The 26,463-nt window shown below is 43.4% G+C and overlaps 1 protein-coding gene across 1 annotated transcript in view; it reads left to right on the top strand.

Moving 5' to 3' along the window:
- The window catches only part of LOC141116682 (NACHT, LRR and PYD domains-containing protein 3-like), a 347,490-nt gene that overhangs the window by 313,825 nt on the left and 7,202 nt on the right, over positions 1–26,463 (top strand). The window contains exons 10-12 of the mRNA XM_073609073.1: positions 17,645–17,809; positions 20,401–20,565; positions 21,309–21,473. Of these exons, the coding sequence (XP_073465174.1) occupies positions 17,645–17,809; positions 20,401–20,565; positions 21,309–21,473 (495 nt within the window). The remainder of the gene's footprint in view (positions 1–17,644; positions 17,810–20,400; positions 20,566–21,308; positions 21,474–26,463) is intronic.

Raw genomic sequence — 26,463 nt, forward strand, 5'->3', positions numbered from 1 at the left:
TAGTGGGGTGCGTCCTGCTCACAGTGTTCAGCTAGATCCGTTTCTGTTATCTTCTTACTGACAGGCAGGCTTGTCTTGTTACAGTAAATACAGCTACCTGAAGAAAATTGCTGGTGTTCTTTTGATCCTATTAGTACCACAGTCAGGCAGCTAGACTATTTACAGTTAGTGCAGTGCGTCCTGCTCACAGTGTTCTGCTAAACCTACAAGTTAGTGGGGTGCGTCCTGCTCACAGTGTTCAGCTAAACCTACAAGTTAGTGGGGTGCGTCCACCTCACAGTGTTCAGCTAAACCTACAAGCTAGTGGGGTGCGTCCTGCTCACAGTGTTCAGCTAGATCCGTTTCTGTTATCTTCTTACTGACAGGCAGGCTTGTCTTGTTACAGTAAATACAGCTACCTGAAGAAAATTGCTGGTGTTCTTTTGATCCTATTAGTACCACAGTCAGGCAGCTAGACTATTTACAGTTAGTGCAGTGCGTCCTGCTCACAGTGTTCTGCTAAACCTACAAGTTAGTGGGGTGCGTCCTGCTCACAGTGTTCAGCTAAACCTACAAGTTAGTGGGGTGCGTCCACCTCACAGTGTTCAGCTAAACCTACAAGCTAGTGGGGTGCGTCCTGCTCACAGTGTTCAGCTAGATCCGTTCCTGTTATCTTCTTACTGACAGGCAGGCTTGTCTTGTTACAGTATTTTAAAGAAAATTGCTGGTGTTCTTTTGATCCTATTAGTACCACAGTCAGGCAGCTAGACTATTTACAGTTAGTGCAGTGCGTCCTGCTCACAGTGTTCTGCTAAACCTACAAGTTAGTGGGGTGCGTCCTGCTCACAGTGTTCAGCTAAACCTACAAGTTAGTGGGGTGCGTCCACCTCACAGTGTTCAGCTAAACCTACAAACTAGTGGGGTGCGTCCTGCTCACAGTGTTCAGCTAGATCCGTTCCTGTTATCTTCTTACTGACAGGCAGGCTTGTCTTGTTACAGTATTTTAAAGAAAATTACTGATGTTCTTTTGATCCTATTAGTACCACAGTCAGACAGCTAGACTATTTACAGTTAGTGCAGTGCGTCCTGCTCACAGTGTTCTGCTAAACCTACAAGTTAGTGGGGTGCGTCCTGCTCACAGTGTTCAGCTAAACCTACAAGTTAGTGGGGTGCGTCCACCTCACAGTGTTCAGCTAAACCTACAAGCTAGTGGGGTGCGTCCTGCTCACAGTGTTCAGCTAGATCCGTTTCTGTTATCTTCTTACTGACAGGCAGGCTTGTCTTGTTACAGTAAATACAGCTACCTGAAGAAAATTGCTGGTGTTCTTTTGATCCTATTAGTACCACAGTCAGGCAGCTAGACTATTTACAGTTAGTGCAGTGCGTCCTGCTCACAGTGTTCAGCTAAACCTACAAGTTAGTGGGGTGCGTCCACCTCACAGTGTTCAGCTAAAGCTACCTGTAGAAGGTTGGTGGTGTTTTCATACTACAGGCAGGCAGTTGATTTTGCTAGCTGCAGTATCAGTACATATATATATATATATATATATATATATATATATTAGTATGTCTGGAAGGCCAAGAAGGAGAGGCAGACAGTCACAAGCCAATAAGAGAGGGCAAGCAGGCTCTGTGTCTAGTGCTGGTCGTGGAGACGGTGCATCCTCATCAGCACGTGGCCATGGGACACGCTTGGCCTTTTTTTCGGCAGCTGGCCATGTTGAGCCGCAACATGCGGAAGACTTGGTCGAGTGGATGACCAAGCCGTCCTCATCCTCCTCATCCTCTCTCACCCATGCCCAGGGTACTTTGTCTGGCAAAGCAGCGGCCTCTTCCCTTGGCTCAATGTCATCAGTGACTCCTTCCCTAGCCCCACCATGTCCTCCTGAGGAGTCCCTCGAACTGTTTGACCACAGTGTTGGGTACATGCTCCAGGAGGATGCCCAGCGTTTGGAAGGCTCTGATGATGATACTGAGCTCGATGAAGGCAGTAACACGAGCACGGACAGAGGGGGTGCCCAAGAAGGACAGCAATCTGGCAGTCATGCTCCCCCTGCTGCAGCATACTGCCAGGTTTGCTCCAGTGATGAGGAGGGAGGGGATGATGAGGTCACTGACTCAACGTGGGTGCCTGATAGGAGAGAGGAGGAGGAGAAGGAGGAGGAGGCGGCACATCACCAACGAGGCAGGATGCCCTCCAGGGGCCAGCCTAAGGGCAGCACATTGACTGCATCACACCCCAAAGCTCCACATGTGCAGGGCGCTGCAGTCTCTGCACGTTATTCAAAAAGTTCTTTGGTGTGGGCCTTTTTTGAGACGAGTGCATCAGATCGCACCGCTGCTATTTGCAACATATGTCTCAAGCGTATCTCGCGTGGCCAAAACATCTCCCGCTTGGGTACCACATGCTTGACCAGACATATGTTGACCTGCCATGCAGTTCGTTGGCAAGCGTATCTAAAAGACCCACACCAAAGAACAAAGAGGACCTCTGCTTGCTCCTCATCAGCTGAGATTTCCAACCCCACTAGACCTTCAGTCCTCTCTGAGACCTGCACTGAGAGGAATGAAGGTGTAGAATTAGGTGTGTCACAACCATGTACTTGTGGGCAATCTGATTTTGGTACACCGATGTCAGATTGTACCAGGCAAATTTCCCTGCCCCAGCTGCTGCACCGCCGAAAGAAGTTTGCTCCCAGCCATCCACATGCCCAACGGTTGAATGCTAGCTTGGCAAAATTGCTAGCACTTCAACTGCTGCCTTTTCAGTTGGTAGACTCTGCCCCCTTCCGTGAGTTTGTGGAATGTGCGGTTCCTCAGTGGCAGGTACCCAAACGCCACTTTTTCTCACGGAAGGCGATTCCGGCTCTCTACCAGCATGTGGAAGGCAATGTCCATGCCTCGCTGGACAGGGCGGTCAGCGGTAAGGTGCATATTACCGCTGACTCATGGTCCAGCAGGCATGGACAGGGACGTTACCTAAGTTTCACGGCGCATTGGGTGACTCTGCTGGCAGCTGGGAAGGATGCAGGACAAGGTGCAGTAGTGTTGGAGGTTGTTCCGCCACCACGCCTCCAAAATGCTAATGATTGTGACACACTTCTCTCCTCCATCCCCTCCTCTTCTTCTTCCTCCATGGCCTCTTCCTCGGAACCAGCGGTGCTCCGTAGTCGTTCAAGGGGCTACGCAAGTACGCAGGCCAAAAGATGCCATGCGGTGCTTGAGCTGGTGTGCTTGGGGGACAGGAGCCACACTGGGGCAGAGGTTCTGTCAGCTCTGCAGGGGCAGGTTCAGAGGTGGTTGACGCCACGCCAACTTAAGGCAGGAATGGTGGTTTGCGACAATGGCACCAACCTCCTCTCTGCCCTCCGACAGGGACAAATGACCCATGTGCCCTGTTTGGCTCACGTCCTTAACTTGGTGGTGCAGCGGTTCTTGGGCAGGTACTGTTATATTCTTAATATCTAAATTTTAATTGGCTTTATTAATAAGAATATGCATTTTCCATATTTGTGTGAATGATAGGACTTTGAGCTAGTGATATTCAAATGGCCATTCATTGACTGAAAATGCAGGTCAAGACCCTGTCAGAATTTGATGGATTTTGTAAATATATGTTTTGGTTGGAAATTTTCCTATGTAACCGATACTTTGTTTGATTTATGCGTTTATGTTTTAAGAGGTCTGATGTTTAGTCTGATAGCTTCTCACATATATCTGGTTTCATGTTTAAAAGGTTTGGTTAAAGTGAAAAACAGATGTTGCTCTCTGTAAGAAGGTGGAGAAAAAGGGAGTGTATGGGAGGGATTTGTGTTTGGGCACGAATTTGAAAGACTGAGTTCATATAGACTCAAGGAATCCAGTCTTCGGTCTCACTCTACACACACATCTCACTCTCTTTACACACATCTTCCTCCCAAGACAAACAGCTTTCCAAGCTACCTATTCAAGCCAGGACACAAGAGGTTAATCGGCCATTTTTAATAGGCCATGACAAAAGGGAAGCACATGTCTAAAGACTTTCAGATCTTTGAAACAAATGAACTATATTTGAACATTTTTTGCATATATGAAACAACACTAATTCTGAATATGAATGTACTATTTTTGTGAGTATTTTCCAAGTTTATGTGTGTACAATAAAACACACAGTTTGATTTAAGCTGACTCAAGCAGAAATAATTCCAAAATTCGTCTCACGAGAATCATCATTATTGAAGGCTTTTTATACAATATTAAGCCATTTATTTCAGGTACCCGGGCTTACAGGATGTCCTGAGGCAGGCCAGGAAAATCTGTGTGCATTTCTGCCGGTCATATAATGCCAGTGCTCGGCTGACGGACCTCCAAAAGGAGTTTAACCTGCCCAAGAACCGCCTAATCTGTGACATGCCCACCAGGTGGAACTCAACGTTGGCCATGCTGCAGCGGCTGCACACGCAGCAGAGGGCCATCAATGAGTACCTGTGCGACTATGGCACCAGGACAGGGTCAGGGGAGCTTGGTTTTTTTTCCCCACGCCAGTGGGCCATGATCAGGGATGCATGCACTGTCCTGTCACCATTTGAGGAGGCCACGAGGATGGTGAGCAGTGACAGTGCATGCATCAGTGACACTGTCCCCCTTGTCCACCTGTTGGAGCACACGCTGCGTGGAATAATGGACAGGGAACTTGAGGCAGAACAGAGGCAGGAAGAGGAGGACTTCCTTAGCTCTCAAGGCCCCCTTTATCCAGACAGTGTTCCTGCGTGCCCGCCGATCACACAGGAAGAGGACGAGGAGGAAGAGGAGGAGGAGGAAGATTGTGTCAGTATGGAGGTGGAGCCTGGCACTCAGCATCAGCAGCAGTCTTTAAGGGATCAGTCCCAAGAAACACATGGACTTGTACGTGGCTGGGAGGAGGTGGCTGCGGACCATGTCGTCCTTAGTGACCCAGAGGACTCCGGACCGAATGCCTCAGCAAACCTACGCTGCATGGCCTCCCTGATCCTGCAAAGCCTGCATAAGGATCCTCGTATTCGTGGTATCAAGGAGAAGGACCAATACTGGCTGGCAACCCTCCTTGATCCACGTTACAAGGGTAAGGTTGCGGACCTTATCTTGCCATCGCAGAGGGAGCAGAGGATGAAACATCTTCGGGAGGCCTTGCAGAAAGGTCTGTGCAACGCGTTCCCAGAGACTGGGAGGTTACAAACTCCTGTTTCTGGACAACGTGTTGCTGAGGCTTCGGTCAGTCAAAGAAGGAGCGGTGGAGAAGGTGGCCATCTGACCGATGCGTTCAGACAATTTTTTGGTCCGCAGCCCCAAGGTATGATCGGTTCCAGCAACCATCGCCAGCGTCTGTTTTACATGGTGCAGGAATACCTAGGGGCAAGATCAGACTTGGACACCTTTCCCACCGAAAATCCTCTGGGTTACTGGGTCTTGAGGATGGATCACTGGCCAGAGCTTGCACAGTATGCAATTGAGCTACTGGCCTGTCCTGCATCCAGCGTTCTTTCGGAACGCACATTCAGTGCTGCTGGAGGCGTGGTAACCGATCACAGGGTGCGTCTGTCCACTGACTCGGTCGATCGACTGACCTTCATAAAAATGAGTCTTGGATCACCACCAGCTACCAAGCACCTGATGCTGATGTAACCGAATAATTTTTTTTGAAATCTCAGATCCCTTCAAAGACTGCCTATGCTGATGCTGAGTGACTATCCCTGAGTAATTATCCTCTTCCTCCTCAATCATCACGCTGATAGCTTGTAAGAACATTTTTGGTTCTGGGTGCCACCACCAGTGCCTAAGGCACAATTTTTCAGCCCCTGTTTAACAGGGGCGTGTAATTACGATTTTTGATGTAATACTTTGCAGCAGGGCTCGTTCCTGCATTCCAACTAGAGTGTCTGTGAGGGGTTGCAGTGTTGTGGCACCAGCACCAGTGCCTAAGGCCCAATTTTTCAGCCCTTGTTTAACAGGGGCGTGTAATTACAATTTTTGATGCAATACTTTGCAGCAGGGCTCGTTCCTGCATTCCAACTAGAGTGTCTGTGAGGGGTTGCAGTGTTGTGGCACCAGCACCAGTGCCTAAGGCCTAATTTTTCAGCTCCTGTTCAACAGGGGCATGTAATTACAATTCTTGATCTAATATTTCACAGCAGAGCCCTGTGAGGGCTTACAGTGTTGTGGCCACAGCAACACCTAAGGCCCAAATTTCTGCTGAGTATATAGGGCAGGACCCTACTTTCAAACAACTAACTTACAAACGACTCCTACTTGCAAACAGAAGGAGACAACAGGAAGTGAGAATAAATCTACCCCTAGGAAGGGAAATTCTCTCCTGTAAGAGTTAATATGGGAAAAACATTTCTCCTTTCCACTGATGCTTTCCAATCCATTGGGACAAAAAGTGAGGTGAAATCTTCTGAAGAGGAGGAAAGACAGCAAAACAAATGTCACAGGGGTGATAACCCTTCCCTATGTTTTCCAAAAAGCTTAAAAAAGATTTTTTGGCTGGAGCCAAACACGTTAAAAATGTACCCGTTCAAAATTACAAAGAGATTCTACTTAACAACAAACCTACAGCCTGTATACTGCTGTTCAGAGTATATAGGGCCTGGTGGCCCCACACCTTTCCTTATTTTAATTTGGGTGCGGGGTTCCCCTTAATATCCATACAAGACCCAAAGGGCCTGGTAATGGACTGGGGGGTACCCATGCCGTTTGTCTCACTGATTTTCATCCATATTGCCAGGACCCGACATTACATTAAACCCGCAAGCAGTTTTAAATGAGATTTTTTCCTTTAAAAATGACATTTGGTGCAGGGACTGTTCTAAACACGGAAAACACGCGTCACTTTACAGGCATACTATAGACACCCCTCAGGTACGATATTTAAAGGAATATTTCACTTTTTTTTTTTTTACTTTAAGCATCATTAAAATCACTGCTCCCGAAAAAACGGCCGTTTTTAAAAGTTTTTTTTGCATTGATACATGTCCCCTGGGGTAGGACCCGGGTCCCCAAACCCTTTTTAGGACAATACCATGCAAATTAGCCTTTAAAATGAGCACTTTTGATTTCGAACGTTCGAGTCCCATAGACGTCAATGGGGTTCTAACGTTCGTGCGAACTTTCGGTCCGTTCGCAGGTTCTAGTGCGAACCGAACCGGGGGGTGTTCGGCTCATCCCTAATCAGGAAGTTTTTGACATAAGTGAATCATGTGTAACTCCTCATATGTTGTATATCTCTTATGGTGTCCTTGTGGTTTATTCTATGTGGGGAGAACAAAGAGACTACTGAAGTTGAGGATCGCAGAACATTTAGCGAATATAACAAATGGCTTTAAGCACCACATTGTCTCTATGCACTTTATTACAGTTCTGTGGAATAGATTGTGTTTACCTTGCTTGGCGAGGTTCCAACAGGGTACGGGATCTATCCTAGAGAGAAACTCAGTGGATTTTTCTCTTAAAATGTCTTTTTCCCAGAGGCTTAAATATTCAGCTGAATCATAACTGCTTCATTAATAATTTCTAATTTCAATCTTTTGAGTTGAATATAGGGATGGGTTGGTATAACAACTTATTTCTTTCACCATTGTGTATGACAGATGTCACTGTCCCTCTATACCAATTTTCCTATATTTTAGAGGTCATTTAGTTTTTATTTTGTAGTTTTAGATTTCAGATAGTGGCGGGAGTACACTATGAATAGTAATGTGGAGAATGGGTTATTTACTGAAGCATCCTACCAGTGGCTGTCCTCGGCTTATGTCATGTTATCCCATTGTCCAGTCATTACATTCTGTGCCACCACTGTTGAGGTTATAAAATTAAGATGATCATATTTAATATGAGTGAACCTAGCTACTCATTTGTATATGAATTTACTGTTCTCTAAATTTATTGCAAATTTTAACTATATTATTAAATGTATTATTATCTATACTCTATCAAATCCCATTTGACTAGTATCTAGTCATGGTTTCTTTATTATGTCATCTGATTAAATTTCGGATGTCTTTTTAGGAATTGCGAGCATCATTTTGATAAAATGGAAGACGGAGGTTTATGAAATGCTGATGTCATTGAATGCACTGATACAGTGTTATAATGTGTGGGTGCTTTTGATATATGTGCATATTAATTCTCCACTTATTTCTGAAAGACTGCAGAAAGATCGGTGTATTGTGGATACGGGGACACGAGGTGTGCGCATGCGCTAGTGAGCCGCTTCCCCTAGTTAATCATTGGTAGGGTATTAGAAGAGTGATTGCCGTGCCGTACAGCCAATCACATGATTAAGTCGGTATGAGGACACGTAAAAATGTCGGGGCGTGGCTGTACGACAATCACTTGTAACATCTGAAACTGCACGCTGAACGAGGAAGTGGAGATCTGATTTGAGCCTGAGGGTCACCTGTAAGAGTGAGTCTTTTGTCTGCACACCTCGGGTCCGCCACACATCGCTGTTACAAATTGTTTGAAGAGCTGCTGTGATTTCACTATATGCGTTTAAAGATTTTAGTTGATGTGAGTGTAATGACTGAAGAGTTTTTGGAGTGTTTTAATTAAACTGGTTTTACGTTATTACACCATCTGGAGCACTTTATCATTTACATGTGGAGAGATCCAGACTGATGATCACGGTTGAAGTCTGAAATTTCACTTAACCCCTTTATGTGTGGTTGAAATCGCTTTAGCCAAACACGAAAGTGTAAGGCATTGGAAGATGGTGAGTGTGTTATCTGAAGGGAGAGGAGTCACGTCACATATTGGTGTGGTGGAAGAATTGAGAAGACACTTTTTAAATCTTCACTACTTGAAGAATTTGTTTATGGACTTTTCTTTCAGATTATTTTTGTTTTTCAATATGTTTTCACTTGTCACAGGGGGAATAAAAATAGTTTGATGTATGTTGATAATATATTTTTACTGTAATATTGAATTTAGCGCCACTATTTTTATCTCTTTTTATATATTGTTGCTAAAGGTTTAAATACTGTTCACATTACTGTATTATTTAAAGTGGCAGCTCTACTATACAGGTCTACATTTAGTCTATAGGCTCAGTGGTGGAATTTCAAGTATAGGCAGAGGGAACTTGCTGAACCATCAGTTTTTTTCCTTTTCAAAAATTTTTATTGGTAACAATCAAGTATCAGTTACAAATAATTCAGTGTTTATTAGAGCAAGTACAAAGAACAGTATACATCTCAATGAAACAATATGATGGATACATGTTGGGGAAGAGGATACAGAGTTTGGGTAAACTGTCATAGTTCACACAATCCAGTAAGCCATAGATGTTATCATGAGGGAAGGGAAATGCCCTTTGACATAAGAAGGGTGGCTACTGGTATTATTCTGTAGGGTGTCGATCTCAGAATCAACCGAACAATCCCTACTAACGGGATACGTTACCAATGGTAAACAGTAATTAAGGAAGGAGGGTTAGCGAGAAGGGAGGAAAGGCAGGAAGAAAGAGGGCAGGAAGAAAGGGGAAAGGGTTAGTTGGAGGACGGTTGATCGGCCGGCCCGCACGTGCCCAGGTCAAACATCAACAATATCGCTGAAGGTTAGGGTAATATCAAGGTTCTAAGAGATGTTTGTCAAAGTCAGGGGGTAGGAAATGATCTATCCAAGGACGCAAAATTTTGAGATGCTGGGGGATCTTGTCTAGGATTGTTGCTTCGATTTTGCCATGTATCATTGCCTGAGTGACCCTATTTTTCATTTCAGCTATGTTTAGGGTCGGTGTCTTCCAGGCCTTAGAAATTGTTTGCTTGGCCGCTGTGGTAAGTTGAAGGAGAAGACGCAACTGTGCTCTGGTATAATCTTGTGGGATATAATTTAGTAAGGCAATCAATGGGTCTGGGTCTAGGTTATCTCGGAACCATCAGTTTTTTTGTGAAATCTATTCTGGAGTACCTGTTATGTGGTGCTGAGAAAAAAGTGAAATCTTTGCCATTTGCCATGTGGGATATAATTTAGTAAGGCAATCAATGGGTCTGGGTCTAGGTTATCTCGGAACCATCAGTTTTTTTGTGAAATCTATTCTGGAGTACCTGTTATGTGGTGCTGAGAAAAAAGTGAAATCTTTGCCATTAGGGTTTAAAGTGCGCCAAGTGTCGTGGAGTAGCAAATTCTGAAGTTGAGCTTTGATGGTTCGTAGAGCTGTATAGGGTAGAGAGGATGTGCCATTGGAAATGTCTTGAATAGGATTGAGCGGAACATTGAAGTCACCCCCTAGTATGAGAGTACCTTCTTGAAAAGTAGTTAAAGTTTTGGTGATTTTGCGGAAGAAGGATATTTGGCGAGTGTTTGGGGCGTATATGTTCGCTAACGCAATTTTTCTACCTATGTATGACCCTTTCAGAAAAAGGTATCTACCTTTCTCGTCTATTAACGTGTCGGTTAGTTGGAAAGGGCAGTGTATGCCAGAAGTATGGAGACACCTTTAGATTTGGACACTGTGTTGGTTGCATGGTAGGCCATAGGGAACTATTGATTCTGTAGTTTCGGTGTCGAGGTGGTGCAGAAATGCGTTTCCTGCAGGAACATTATGTCTGCCTTGCTCCGTTGCATGGCAAGAAGGAGTTGGGAGCGTTTTTCTGGAATATTAAGTCCCCTTACGTTAAGTGATATGATCTTGACAGGGAGTTTGTCAGCAGTAGGGGCTGTAGATGACATCCTTTATGGCGGTATGTGTGTTTACTAAGTTATGAGGTTATGTAGGCCTCGAGGGCTGTGGCGGGGAAGGTGTCGGAGGGCGGATGGGGGTAGGTGGGGGTCCTAGCTCGGGCGGTTGTGGCAGTAAGTGAGGAGTGGGCTGCGGGAGGGCGGGTAAGTGGGGGATGTGAAGTAGGGTATAGGGAGTATGGGGTAAGGTAAAAGGGAAGGTGTTCCAGCGGCAGGTGAGAACCCGCTCACCTGTCCAGGTGGAGATATACCGCAAGTGCGGGCAAGCCGGAAGAGGTCAGTGGCTTGTGATGGAAGTAGCAGGAAAAGATAAGAAAGCACAAATGGATACCGCTGTGTGGGAGTTGGTTTGTCACGTAAGAAGGGTCTTTCAATGTGGTCTGTCAGACCAGTAGCCTTAGTGCGTGGACTTGTAATTAGGTAGGGAATATTGTGCTCAGGTGGATCCATGGGATGGGTGTAGTGATTTAAAAATATGCTGGGTGATATGATGTAGAGTGGGTATGATAATGAATTAGTGGTTATTATAATGATGATGATGTAAGTACTCTTCCGCAGCAACCCAATTCTTCCAGAGAGATGCACTTTATTAACTTCCAACACAGAACAAAGTCCAAAGTCCACAGATGACAAAGAAATCCGACAGAGGAAATATAATTCAGAGACCCATATTCCTAGGTCTGTGTCTTCCCAGCCATACACAGACAAGCCTCACTCATACACAGACAAGCCTCACTCAAAACCTATAGACTGAATGCCATGTTATATTCACCAGGCATTGAATGGCTGAGCAATTTGATTGGCCGTTTCAATTTATGACTTTGATAAGCTTTAGTCTATCAAACAGACAACAACCCCCAGCCGTGAACAGCCGTGAACCACCCCAATTTGCACTCCCACATATCAACATCAACAAGTTCCCTTTAGATATATGTAATTAGATTAGATTAAGAGATACCACCTGAATACCCTTTGAGATGTTCAAATAGACTTGCATAAGATTAACACATCAAAGAGTCTTCAGCTGTTAAAATTCAGTTGGACAAATCAACCATTCTGTCATTGTCATTCTGGCCTGGTCAACATTGACTGCATGTGTACATACACACAACAATGTCCCACATAAATCGGTGAACATATTACAACATATACAACAATGGGGTCAGCGGGTTAGGTTTGCTGCATAGCTAGGGTTATGGTTGAGCAACATGGGTGTATGTCTTTAGTCTGTGTTAGTATCCGAGGATATGTCGGGGGGGAGTGGCTATATCTATCTTGAGTTGTGTAGTTGTGTCTGGTCGCAGTGCAACCTCAATGCATTCAACAACATGTTAACTTTCAACTAAATATACGTTGTATACAGAACTGTGGTTTGAAATTGGACACGACCCAGGGGGATAAGACACTTCTGGAACTGGAGACATAAATGCGTCAACATGACAACAAAATTGTATATGGAAAATGGTAGATAGCAAACTGGGAATAAAAAATAACTAGGTGTTGCCTGTGAATTTTTATAACTGCCATCGCTCCTTCCTTTGTGTGTGGTTTAGAAGGGGACCTGCAGTTGGTCTTGGGTCACTTATATACAATTGTAGTGTCCCTGACAAAAGTAGTGGGTGGCTGGATTTCTGCATAGGATTGCCTTCAGGGTAGGACTTCAGGGTAGGATGGGCACATCGCTAGCAAACAGCCAAGGGCAGTACTATCCACATCCTCCCCCGATATCACTTAGGATCCAAATGGTAATTAATATTCAGCATCACTAGATGGAGCCGTGTGATATTTTTAAAGTCCGGTTACAGATGGTGATCTAATTAGTATGGGTAAGGAATCAGTACATAGAATAGTGGAGGAGGATTGCTGAGCAATATACCCTGTACCCAACGTATAATAGTTAGCATCTCTACATATCAGATTTGGATAGTGGTCACATACATAGAAGTTACCTACAACGAAGGTAGTGTATGGTGATGTTCAATTCAGGTAAGTCATTCTTACACCAAGCAGGGATTTTCAAAACCTGTTAGCCAGATTGTATAGGGGACTCCTAGGCGGTGTAGCCAAGAGGCTGAACGGGAACTTTCACTGATAGTGGATTCCGCAGGACCTCCAGTAAAAGACGTAGGTCTTTACAGTATCTAAGGGTGATGGCTGAGAGGTCCTGATAGATGTGGATTGTGTGTTCCTCATGAGCCAGTTGCGTCTTGTTGCGGGCTTTCCTGAGGATTTTTTCCTTGACTTGGAAGTCAGTCAGGCAACAGACGATGTCTCTCGGGGGGTCTGTGTCCCTTCCTCGTGGTCTGAGGGCTCTGTGTATACACTCCATGACTATAGGCCTTTGGCCTTTGGCGGGGCCTATCTAGGAGGCAGTTGAGCAGCTCCATGACCATGGGGCGTATTTGGTCAGAATCTACAGATTCAGGGAGGCCTCTCACCCTCAGATTATGTCTCCTTCCCCGATTGTCAAGATCCTCGACATGTCGCTGTAGGTCACGTAGCTGCATGGTGTGATTGATCCTCTGTATCTTTGTCTGGTGTTGTGTGGCGGTATTCTCTACTTCTTGCACCCTTCCCGCTATCGCTTGGATTTCCACAGCGTAAATCTGTAATGGACACGAACAACGTGTCTTTAATGTCGGCCACTACGTGCGGAGGTCATTCAGGCTGGGTTGTTGGAGTGAAGGATGGCATTTCTCCACAGAAGGGGGATGCTGTTCGGTGTGATCCCGTTGTGGCCGTGTGTGGGAGCCGAGGCTGGAGCGGGGGCGCCATGTTGGCCACCTGGGTCCTGAATATCTCCAGAATAGTCTGGCTTATGCGGCCGTTGACGTCTCTCGGGGATCGGGATCTGGACGACAAGTTTGCCCGGGATGAAGTCCCCATGTCGGGTGGTTGAATGCGATGTTACCCAGTAAAAGCTAAGTATTGGCTGTGGTCTGATGGAGCTCGAGGGTTAGGCAGTCATCTTCTCTCAAGGCAAACCACGCCCCGTCACTTATACATTTCTTGCCACTTATTAAACTGTTTGATTCTTGCACTACTTTAAAAAACAGGTACCATTCTTCAGAGAGATCCTTATCTCCTAATCCATCTCAACTTTCATGGGGGTTATTTTTTCTTCTACATATTTCTCTAAAGTAGCTATACCCCACCATGTTCTAATTTGCTTATCCCATGGTGTGTTTTAAATTTCTAAAGCCTTGATCTAAATTCACATTCTGCCCACTATTAGTGGCCTGAAAAAATGTCCTGTTTATTAACATTAATATTGTGAATAAAATAGCAGCTAGTATTATCAAAGTTTAAAGACTATACTTATAATAAGAAAAACAGATTAAGTTCATTTTGGAAGAACTAGAAATGGCCAATAATTACTACTGATATGACTGCAAATTTTACAAACAAGTGAAGGGAGCGGTAATGGGTGCCTAGTATGCACCAAATGTCGCCAATCTCTTCATGAGCAAATGAGAGGAAACAGAAATATATAATAAGACATGGCCCAATCTAAAACTATACAAGTGCTACATAGATGACACCATAGTTGTATGGAAGAGATACATAAAATTCTTGCAAGAGTTTATATAACATATCAATAGAAACAAGTTGAAATTTCTTTCAAGGGGAGCTGAAACAAGAATCAAGTTACTTGTTTGGATTTGGTGATCGAGAGCACTAAAATAATGGTTAAGATGTTGGATAGAAAATAAATGTGTAAGAAAGAGAAGGCCAATAGCAAACAGGATTTTGGCTTTATCACACAGTACAATAGACAATACAAGAAGATAAAAAGAAGTATTAGAAAGTACTAGCCTATCCTACTAAAAGACAAAATTCTCCCAAAAAAGTCAAAATTTGTATATCAAAGAGCCCCGGCTTTGGGAACAAAACTAGTTCATAATATTCCTGACCCTCCAAAAAAAATGTTTTCACTGTAGGACAGTAGCAAAAAAAAGAGTGAAAGAGGACAGACTTCAGAGCTATGTATACATCAAAGTCTGATAAGATTATCTCTTTTGACTTGTCCTATGTAACCTATGTTTTAGAGTGCCCATGTGGGCTCCAATATGTTGGAAGAACAAAAGGATATTGTGGGCGGTGAAGGAGCATCCTGTTAGGAAGAGCATTAGGAAGAGCATTCCAGGATAATTTTGAACATGCTTGTTTGATTTTCCTTGTTGCGGGTCCACATTGAGGGGTAAGAGGCAGTGTGAACAGTTGCTGGTGACGGATCTTTCTTGGACACTCGTTCTATCCATATTGGAGAAGGATCTGGGGGTTTTGGTAGATCATAAGCTTAATAACATGCAATGCCAAGCTGGGGTTTCCAAAGCGAGCAAAGTCCTCTCCAGAGAGAGAGAGATATCATTTTGCCTCTGTACAAAGACCTAATCTGGAATATGCAGTTCAGTTTTGGGCACCAGTTCTCAAAAAAGGATATCAGGGAACTGGAGAAAGTGCAGAGAAGGGTAACCAAACTGATAAGAGGCATGGAGGAACTCAGCTATGAGGAAAGATTATAGGAACTGAATGTATTCTCTCTTTAGAAGAGGAGATTAAGGGGGGGGTTATGATCACCATGTACGAATACATAAGGGGTCCATATAGTGAACTTGGTGTTTGAGTTATTCACCTTAAGGTCATCACAGAGGACAAGGGGGCACTCTTTATGTCTAGAGGAAAATAAATTTCATCTCCAAATATGGAAAGGTTACTTCACAGTAAGAGCTGTAAAATGTGGAATAGACTCCCTCCAGAGGTGGTTCTGGCCAGCTCAGTAGATTGCTTTAAAAAAAGGCCTGGATTCTTTCCTAAATGTACATACTATACCTGGATACTAACATTTATAGGTAAAGTTGATTCAGGGAATATCCAATTGCCTCTCGGGGGATCAAGAAATTTTTTTCCCTGCTGTAGCAAATTTGATCATGCTTTGCTGGGGTTTTTCACCTTCCTCTGGATCAACTGTTGGTATGGGATTGTGTATATGGGATTGTATGTTTTTTTTTTATTGGTTGAACTAGATGGACTTGTGTCTTTTTTCATCTTAACTATGTAACTCTGTAATTTTATCTATCCATATTGGTTACCATCTTTCAACTTATACTTGAAGCAAGCTTAGGAATGTTTTTATATAGACTGATCAGTAATCTGCAAATTGGTCTTTATAATTTGACTTTTTGTTTTTAAGCGCTGCACCTACGTTATACAATTGTTTTTTATGTTGTTATTCCAGCATTTATGTACCAGCAGCGTTTGTACTTGTGACATATAACCTAGTGCAGCCTTACATTGTATATCACATATTAACATAAAAAGGGATGAATTGGGCACACTAAATCCAGGGGGCCTAAACATTGAAATTGACTTAAATTGCTTTATCTCTAATTCCTAATTTTCAAATAGCCTCCCCATATATGGCGGTGTCTGTTAACAGCCTAAAGCCTCTCTGGTTTTATTTTATTTATTTCTTTTATGAACATATTAATTTCCACTTCTTCTCCCATTTTTGCACTAGGATTTATTTGACAATTTATTAATTAGTAATTTTAAAACAATTTTCAAGTAGTCACCACTATGATTTTTATTTTATGTACTTACCTTATTTTTTTATTTATTCAATGAATTCACTTAGAGTATTGCACTTTGATTATCTATTCACAGGCCTGTCATCTAGGTTGTAAATAAAGTGTGCAGCCCTAAAAGTATACTTGCAATATATAACACAATGCATATAACAGGTGCAAAGATTAATACCGTGCATTCAGTGCAATCAATAGTGTATGAACAATATAGGAAATCAATAGCAAAATATTGCATAAAAAAGAAATATGCAAAAATTTTAATAAAAATAAAACATGTAATAATTAAACTGCAATAAGTCCCACCAATTGTGCAAAACCTAAAATTCAGCTAGAGATGAATTTCAAGCATAAATATCAGTTCAATATATAAAAAGGGTGCAGATTTCTGCAAAAAATCATATGGGACTAAAGACAATGTATAATGTCCATTGCAAAACCATGTTGAAATGATGATCAAACACCCAGTTGTGTGACACCCATCACCAAAGTAAAAAAAATGGAGGCTTACCAGAAAGCCTGCAACCCCCCTTACTCAGGGAGGTCGTACAGTGCTTGACTGGATCTCTGATCCACTGAAGAAAAGCCCAGCTGCTCTCTCAGGTGTCCTTAATTGGTAAACCAGAAGGCGCTCAACAAACCAGGAGGTAGTGCCAAAAACCATCAATGGATCAGCTAGCTAAAGTATATATGGAACAAAAGACTCCACATAGTGTAATACTGTATCAGTTTTGGATGTAATAAAAGGTAATGCACTTACATCAGATTAGTAAAATGCAGGCAGATAGATACATAAATCCAAACAAAACCCTTGTAAATGGCCACATCCACAGTAGCGTATGTACGTATCATTTCCATCAATCGTTTCATCATAAATGACCCCTAATGATGTGCCTGGTATCTTGGTTATGGTACACACCTGCTGTTTTGTTTTAGTTTCTAAGCACGGATACAATTTTTACTGTCATCTAGGTTACCCTCCCACCTCTATGGGCAGGGTGAAATGTGAACTGCGTCAGAGGGGTGTGGCCAAGAGGAGCGTGGCCAAGAGGAGCTAGGCTGAAGTCATAATCTACACTGTGTTGCACATTTCCTGGGTTTGGTGTGTGGCATTTACACCTTTTGTTTTACAATACGAGTCATGCCAGTGGTATTCTGTGCTCATCCTGTGTATGGAGATATCACCATCTCTACATATGGATGACAATATTGGGGGATCGACTCCATTAGAACATTTCTCTTATAAAATTCTATTTCCTGGAGTTTTATAAAGTGACCTAATATAAATGATTCAAATGAATATGTTCCATTCATGTAGAGAATAATTACATTAATTCCTGGGGGAGAAATTAATTTACTTTTGGTAACATTCTTCTCTTCTACAGATTGAAGGATAGTCACCTGACAGACAGTTCCTGCCCCCACCTGGCATCTGGAATAAGAAGCAACCAGACACTGAGAATGCTAAACCTGTCAAAGAACAAGCTGGAGGGTCATAATTTCAGCAATCTGATGGAAGCTCTGACAACAAGCCAGATAGAGGAATTACAGTAAGTACAACAGGACTGACTGCATCACATACCTTGTGACAGAGCCTGATGTGTAGAGGGAGAGCTATCGTACAGCCCCGGCTCAAGGGCCGCTGGTATTGCAACAGTGGCCAAGAGAGCGTGGTGAGGTAAGAGTGCCTGTATGATCTTCCGTTGGTTGCAGAGGTGTGTGACAGGTGCATCACCAGGGTTGGACTGGATAGCTGAAGCAGTAGATGGCAGCAGGAACAGCAGACCCCAGGCTGGTTAGGCAGCAGGTGGTAGCAGATGCAGACACACAGCAGATGAAGGACCAGCTTCACCAGGCACTATGCAGAGCAGGACAGACGAATGACTGGATGCAGGGTCAGACAAGCCATGTCAGCAATGGACAGTCAGGTATAAGCATAAACAGCAGGCAGAGAATGGTGAAGATGCAGGCAGAAGTTGGCAACAGGAAAACAGGTTAATGTGAAGAGATAAACAAAGTCTTAAGGCAAGCCGAGGTCAAGACAGGTGGAGTTCAAGAGTGGTCAGGATAAGTTGGGTCAAGCACAGTAATTAAACATAGGGCACAGGAAAACTGGTAAAGCTGAAGATCAGAAAGCAATGGACTAGTGCAGCTGCTGCCCTTATATAGGCCATTTGGCTTCAGCATTAATGGGTAGCATGCGCATAGGCAATTGCACCTGAGCATGAATATTCATGCACATGCGCATATTTGTGCGCTTGTGCCAGGCAAGATGGGCGCCTGAAGTTTCATGCCTGCGCATGCGTATCTGCTTTTGCCTTGGAACTCCAGCTGGGCTATGCCCAGCATGTCCCTGACTGACTGAGACAAACCACATAAATAATATAGAATTATGATGATAATAGTAACAATGCAATTATAAAGAACCCTTTTTTATCTTTATATATAGCCAACCCCGGAATGTTGTTTAATTCTTGAATCTTTTCACACTCTGTTATCAGCCCTAAAATAGTCGCTTCATAAAACATTGCTAAAATCTTATTCTGTTTTGTCTGGTAACAAGGAAAATACATGGGGTTATAGGAGCTTAAACATGGGGAATCTGCCCTTACAACAATGACCAATCAGAACCTCATATGAGCTTCCTGTCACCTGACATGACCATGCACTATTCAGTGTCAGAGGATTGCCCAATTACTTCCTAATGTAACACTACCTCCTTGAGGGCCACTATATTTTGGGACCACCTAGTCCTGCACAGCCAGGCAACACGCATTTCCACCTTGCATACCCAGTCAGAAACCAGTCCACTGAGCTTGTTTTCGTTGTTTTATTAGGGATGATAACTTCGATAGGGAATGGAAGATATATGGAAAGCCCAAACTTGAACTTGGTAACAACTCAAGGACAAACTACTCTGTTTCTCAGCTTGCAACAAGAATTATGTATCCACTAGACTTTTGTGTGAAGCTCTGTAAGACTTCTGTTGGATTTTTGACAAAGTCTCCAATGTTTGCAGGAGTTCTATATCCTCTTATTGAAGAATCAGCATAACACTCAAAGTCCCAACTGTTGGCAGGAGCGCTATGCCCCCTTGTAGAAACTACCAGTGCACTTGGCTTCTCTGAAAGTGTTCCAGAGCAAGCGATTTAGGTTAGCTTTGATACTGTCCCATAAAGGCTTGCTAAATATTGCCCCTGACAACCTTCTTCCTTTGTTGGCCCTTGAGGAATCCTGCTGCTTGCAGGGACTGCTGTTCTGGAATCCTGCTGGGCAGGTCCTTGCTTGCTGGGCAGGGTGCCTCCTGAATGAGACTGCCGGTTGGTGGAGATGCCTCAGGAACTTCTCTTTCTTCTCAGCTCCAACCTGGAGGAAGCTCCCCACAGCCCCAAGGTCCTCTCACAAGCCTCATGACTCCAGTCTCAGCACTCCATCTTCTACCCCAACAACAAAAACCCTGCTGGCCAGGCTCTTCTATATTTATGGGCCAACCCAACCACCTTGTCAAGCCTCCTGCCTGGGGATTAGTCAGATTCCCATGAATATGCAGATCATTGCCCCCTCCTTTCCGCAAACTAGCTTCTATAAATTTCTGGCAATTTCTAGAACCAGGGGAGGCACCAGAGCCTTGACCTGTAGTGCCTTCCAGCCTGGCCTACAACTGAACCCAAAGCAATTACCCAGACTCACTTGAGCTACTGTGATTCAGCATAACATTTCCTAACAACTGTGTACACTAAAGGGTGCTACACAATGAATACAGAGCTCTTATCAGCAGAAATAAATAGAATATCAGATAAAAATCATCCTGTCCAATCACTAGCAATGCTGAATCCAGCCTCACACTGTCTACTGATACCATTCATGCTCCATACACAAGGAGATTATAGCACACAATACGAGTCATGTCAGTGGTATTCTGTGATCATCCTGTGTATAGAGATATCACCGTCTCTACACATGGAGGACAATATTATAACATTTTTCTCATAAAATTCTATTTCCCGGAGTCTTATAAAGTGATCTAATATAAATGATTCCAATAAAGAGAAATGAGTTCCATTCATAAAGAGAATAGTTACATTCATTTCTGGGGGAAAAATTCATTTTCTTCTTATAACATTCTTCTCTTCTTCTATAGTTTGTCCTCCAATGACTTGACAGACAGTTCCTGCCCCCACCTGGCATCTGGAATAAGAAATAACCAGACACTGAGGACACTGATCCTGTCTAAGAACAATCTGGAGGGTCCTCATTTCAAGGATCTGATGGAGGCTCTGACAACAAGCCGGATAGAGAAATTACAGTGAGTATAACAGGACTGACTGGGACAATAATATTCTGGGACATTTTTATATCTAAATCACATAAATATAACAATAATGATGCAATTATACAGAACTCCTTTTTATCTATATATATCTATATCTATATCTATATAGATATAGATAGATATATATATATATATATATATATATATATATATATATATATATATATGTATCACACTCTGTTATCAGCCATGAAATAGGTCATACACGGGGGAATCTGATCTTACTGCAATGACCAATCAGAGCCTCATATGAGCTTCCTGTCATCTGACATGACCTTCTGCTATTCAGTGTCTGGGGGATCTCCCATTACTTCCTAGTACAGAGCTCTTATCAGCAGAGATAAATAGAATATCAGATAAAAATCATCCTGTCCAATCACTTGCAATGCTGATTCTGGCCTCACACTGTCTGCTGATACTATTCATGCTCCATACATACGGAGATTATAGCACAATACGAGTCATGTCAGTGGTATTCTGTGCTCATCCTGTGTATGGAGATATCACTGTCTACACACATGGATGACATTATTTGGGGGTCTACTCCATTATAACATTGTTCTTTATAACATTTTATTTCCTGGAGTTTTATAACATGATCTAATATAAATGATTCCAATAATAGAAATGAATTTCATTCATGTAGAGAACAGTTACATTCATTCCTGGAGGAGAAATTAATTTTCTTCTGGTAACATTCTTCTCTTCTTCTACAGATTGTCTGATAATTACCTGACAGACAGTTCCTGTCCCCACCTGGCATCTGGAATAAGAAACAATTGGACATTGAGGACACTGATCCTGTATAAGAACAATCTGGAGGGTCCTCATTTCAGGGATCTTATGGCAGCTCTGACAACAAGCCGGATAGAGGAATTACTGTGAGTATATGTCATGTACCTGTATGCAGAGCCTGAGATAAGGGTAGCCTCTTGCACAGTTCCCATCCAAGCAACACTGGATAGTGAGATAGGGACTGCAGGAGTGAAAGAAAGGCACAACTGCCAAGGTGTAGCCGCAGGGAACAGGAACTTGAGATGCTGATATTTGACGAGCAAAGGTACAGCTGGTGATGCGCTGAGGTGGCACCAAGGTTAGTAAATGACATACAGCGTGATGTACACAGAAAAAACGGGACAGGCAGAGGTTGGCAACAATCAGGTAGCGAAGTACAGAGACATTAGGCAGAAGTGTGGTAAGTAGTCCAGGCTGGGGTCGGTAGCGGAGGCAGATAGCAGACATGAGCAGGTAAGGATAATCCAAGAGCAAGGTCAGAACAGAAGCCAGGTTGGTAACAAGATCATGGATGCACATAGAGACTGGATCACGGGGAAAAGACTGAAGACCACCCAGCACAGGACCAGCGCAGGACTCTGGTTTGATTAGGCCGCCTATCAGCAGTGCGTGCACCTGTGCATAGGTCCATGCTCATACATGCAGACAAATGAGCAATCTGTCTTCTATGTTTATGCCACGGCACGCACGCATTAGCCAAACAGTAAGTCCTGGCGTGATGACTGGTACTACATTCCTGACATTGCACCCTCTTATGGACAGCCTCTGGATACCCATCTGTTTTGCTTTTTCAGGATGAGTTCACCAGAAAGATTGCACCAGTTTCTTAGTGTGAACATTTGCTTCAGGCTCCCATGTATTTTCTTCTGGCCCATACCCTTTCCAGAGAAAAGAAAAGTGTGTGAGTGTGGCGCTGTCCCAAAGTTGTAAAAGAAATGTCTGCATATATACAATTATATCCAAAGTGTCACGTGTGTATATATGTATGGCAGTTATTACCACTCCTGTGGGTTAAGGTGACTGGTGATTTAAACATAAGAAGCATAATGAGCGCAATAAATCGCATCCAAGGTGTCTAGTGCTATATTCCCTCAAAAGGAAAAAACAGTATTAACCACTGCTAAGAGCATGAAGTTGTCTATGTCTAGACACTAGAAAACACAAAGTTGCAATAAATACATCACACATGACATGCAAAAAATTCTAAAGTGTCTAGTGCTAAATAAATAAATATTAAAATATTGCTCTACAAACGTTGCAAATAACAAAGTGACAAGTGCCCTATAAAGAGGTCACTCTGAAAAGTACTAAACACACGTGCCATGCAAATGGTTCTAAGATAATAAACAGTTCATATGGGTATGTGCCCGGTGCACTATAAGTGAAAAAAGGCGTCCGTTGTGGGATTCCTCAAAGCACACAACAGGTGTTAATCCAGTGCTGGTGTCTCGCGTTGTGATTGTGCAGAGACTCACCAGCTGTAAAAAAAAAAAAAAAAAAAAAAAAAAATTTGATAAGCACAGTCTATCTCGACATTATGTAGAATACCACAATAGTGACCCTTCATCACTGAAAATATGCGGAATTGAAAAGTATAAACCTCATTGGAGGGGCGACAATAAAATTATCAAAATTAGTCAGGCTGAATCCAGATGGATTCATGAATTACAGACTTTATCGCCCCTAGGACATAACGTGGAATTCGATTTAAACTGTTTTATCTCTAATTTTTAGTGGCCTTAACACCTATTCCTATTTTAGTTTAGTATGCTTCTGACCAAGGGATTTGGGATGTCGAAATGTTGTATTTGACACCCCCCTATGATGCGGCATTGCACACAGAAGCTCGGCTTTTGTTATTGTTGATCCGTTGCTATGTCAACGGCGCATATATAAACAGAATGACTGGCACCGGACTCCTCATCCCTTTGATAAAGTCACGTGCTGTGACGCAACGCGTCAGGGTAGGAGGAGTCAGGTGCCGACGCTTCTCGGGGACGGCCGAACCCGGAAGCTTCCCTCACATTTACTGTTTGCTGTTTATCTCAATGTAAGTTATTATGTTTTTTTAATAAATGGGCTTCTAAATACTACACCATGAGATCTTTTCTTTGCTCTTAAAAACTGCTGGGACCGCTGAGAGTGCTGAGAGCTGTGGGATGAGTTGCAGAGAGACAGACCTACTGGATGTTTAAAGACACGCTGCAGGAAATACATCCTCTCCTAGAATTATCCACCCGCCCTACTAGGCCCATTGGGGGCCGCTGTTGGAGGTGAGAGGCTGGGGGAAACACCTGGGAGATGCACTAGAACGTGCATAGAAGAAAAATTACCAGTCACTGCACATTTTTTTGCACTGTGTCTAAAGACTCTTTGTGGAAATCACTTATCACTACTGCACTTTTGTATGGACATTATTGCACTATTGTCACTGTCTGGGACAGCATCTCTATTGTGGGATTAGCTGTCCTATCATTATTGATTATTTCATTACTCTATTACTGCATTTATTAATTATTATGGCATGATTTCACTATTTAATTTGGTCGTTATTTTTTACTATTTTGCAATCTATGCACATATTTGGTGCTGATCTCAACATTTTATCCTGCACTATATGTCACTTTATCACTGCCTATTTTTTAGCTCACGTAGAAGAAGCGACTTTATTTATTATTTATTTTTCATCATCATTATTTATTCTTTATCAGCATTATTATTTATTTCTAGTGATTAATTTTGAGCCACCGGCATCACTTGTGTATGAACTTTGGTTGTGAGCAATTTATTTGGGAAGGCATTTTTTCCTTACTCACAGATATATATTGTTTCACCTAACGAGGGGTGATCGTTTTATTTCACTAAGCACTGAGTCACTTTGCATTTAATTACTTCCACTTTATATATGAATTTTGGTTGTGAGCATTCACTTGGGAAGTCTTTTTTTCATATCCGCAGATATTCTTTCACCTATTGAGGGGTGATTGTTTATCTCATCTAGCACTGTGTCACTTTCTATTTAATTGCCTTTATTATATTTTTTTTTTTATTTTTCTTATCGCAGAATTGCATCCGCTTCTATTGATCTATTCTTGTATGGTGGCATCAATTCGTGGCCATTATTCACTTTTGCTTGGCATATTACCACACGAGGTGGTTTATACTCTGCCTACTTCACCACACTTTGTACTGTTACTGATTGATGGAATAGCGCCACATATTTTTATTTTATAGTTGTTTTTTGGGGAACTGAGTGAACCTATCTATGTGAGCGGCTCTCCATCGGGTATTTTACCGTCAGTTTTACTAATCCCTTACTCATATTGTGGTTTTGCGCACTGGTTCTCACATATCCAATTATGGCAGTATGCTGAATGAAGGATAACATCACCAGTAGTCCAGTTAATTTGTGGATTGTGGACCCACAACCAGGGTATACCTGTAGCACCCTCTTGTGTACATAGTTAGTGTAGGCAGAGGCTTGTTAGAAGCCTGGGTGTGAGTCAGGGGGTTTAGTTTGGGTCAGGCTGGAGGGCTCTACAGGTCAGGCCTCTGTTACCTCCCCCTGGTTCTCGAAGCTTGGAGAAGTTTCTTGAAGCTAGTGGGCGGAGTCCAGAAGGTGCTGATCTGAATATTTATGGGAATCTGGCCAATCCCCATGCAGGAGACCTGGCAGGGTGGCTGAACCAGCCCATAAATATTGTGGAGCCTGGCCAGTGAGGGAGTCAGTTGGAAGATGGAGTGCTGAGGTTCTGCTGTGTAGCCTGGGACGGGGCCCCAGAGAATAGGGGTCTGCCATCAGGCTGGAGGCTGGAGGTTGGAAGAAAGAAGAAAGGAGAACGAGGGATATCCACTGTCCTGCAGTCCACCGGGGAAGGACAGCTTGCATTACCAGGAAAGAAACTAGCCCAGAGAAAGGCCTGAAAGCAGTTTCACCTACAGCTGAAGGACAAGGACAGTGTGAGTACCTCTACATCCCCAGGGCCTACAAAGGAGAGGGCTGCCAAGTGTTATACCCAAGCAGTTCTCCCTGGGACAGTGCCGCAACTCTGTTCCAGAATCCCTTGCCTTGGGATACTCTCTGTGAAAGCCAGGTGGATGGGCAGTTTCTAGTTGGGGTCTGAAGAGGTTAATTTAAAGGGGACCAAGTGCTCCTTACAAAGGTTGTGTTACTGATCCAATGAGAGAGTAGAAGGTCCGGTATCCATCTTTGATTTTTTGTACCTATGAAGTTTGTCCTTAGAGTTACTGTTTCAAGTCAAGTTGGGCATCCCATATCCCCCTAGACCACAGGTGTCAAACACAAGGCCCGTGGGCCGAATCCGGCCCTCCAGGCCATTTCATGTGGCCCTCACACCCCCTTGTCTCCCCCCCACCTGGTCTCAGCAGTCAGCAGCAGAGAGGACAGGACTCCACCAGATCCTGCACTTCTCTGTCCAGCCCTCCTGGCAGCAGCACAAGTCAAGGGGGTGCGCTGATGTAAGGGATAGTGGGGGGGATGCCCGGCTTCTGATGGTGGGGGGGCTCTTGACATTTGATGTAGGGGGGTTGGGGTGCTGATACAACCGGCCCTTTGAGGTCAACCATAATGCTGATGTGGCCAGCAAGGAAATGGAGTCTGACACCCCTGCCCTAGACCCTATGCCAGTTGTTTATCTCAAATAAAACAACAAAAACAAGCCCATGAACTGGTTACTGACTTTGGATGAAAGAGTAAAAAATGTGTGTTGCCTGGCATGTGTGTGTGTTCAAAATCAGGGGGCAGGGAAGAAGCATATAACTGACTATAGTAGATGGTAAATTCTCACAGTATCCCCTCAGGAGAGGAGACCATAGACCTTTCAAATGCACGGGTTTTGGATATACAGTAGAAGGGAAGGGCCTATTCTGTTGAGAAAGCATGGCCAGAAATCTGTCATTTTTGTCCCCCTGTTCCAAAAAAAGTTTGTATGTAAACTTCGTATGTAAATCTAGCCTCGTGACCTCTGCCATGTGTAACTGCATGTCCCCCTTAGCAGACAGCTACTGTTTATGAGGTGTGTCTGTGTGTGTGTGTGTATGTTTATGTGTGCGTGT

The sequence above is a fragment of the Aquarana catesbeiana genome, linkage group LG13 (assembly GCF_042186555.1).
Source record: "Aquarana catesbeiana isolate 2022-GZ linkage group LG13, ASM4218655v1, whole genome shotgun sequence".
Taxonomy (NCBI): Eukaryota; Metazoa; Chordata; class Amphibia; order Anura; family Ranidae; genus Aquarana; species Aquarana catesbeiana.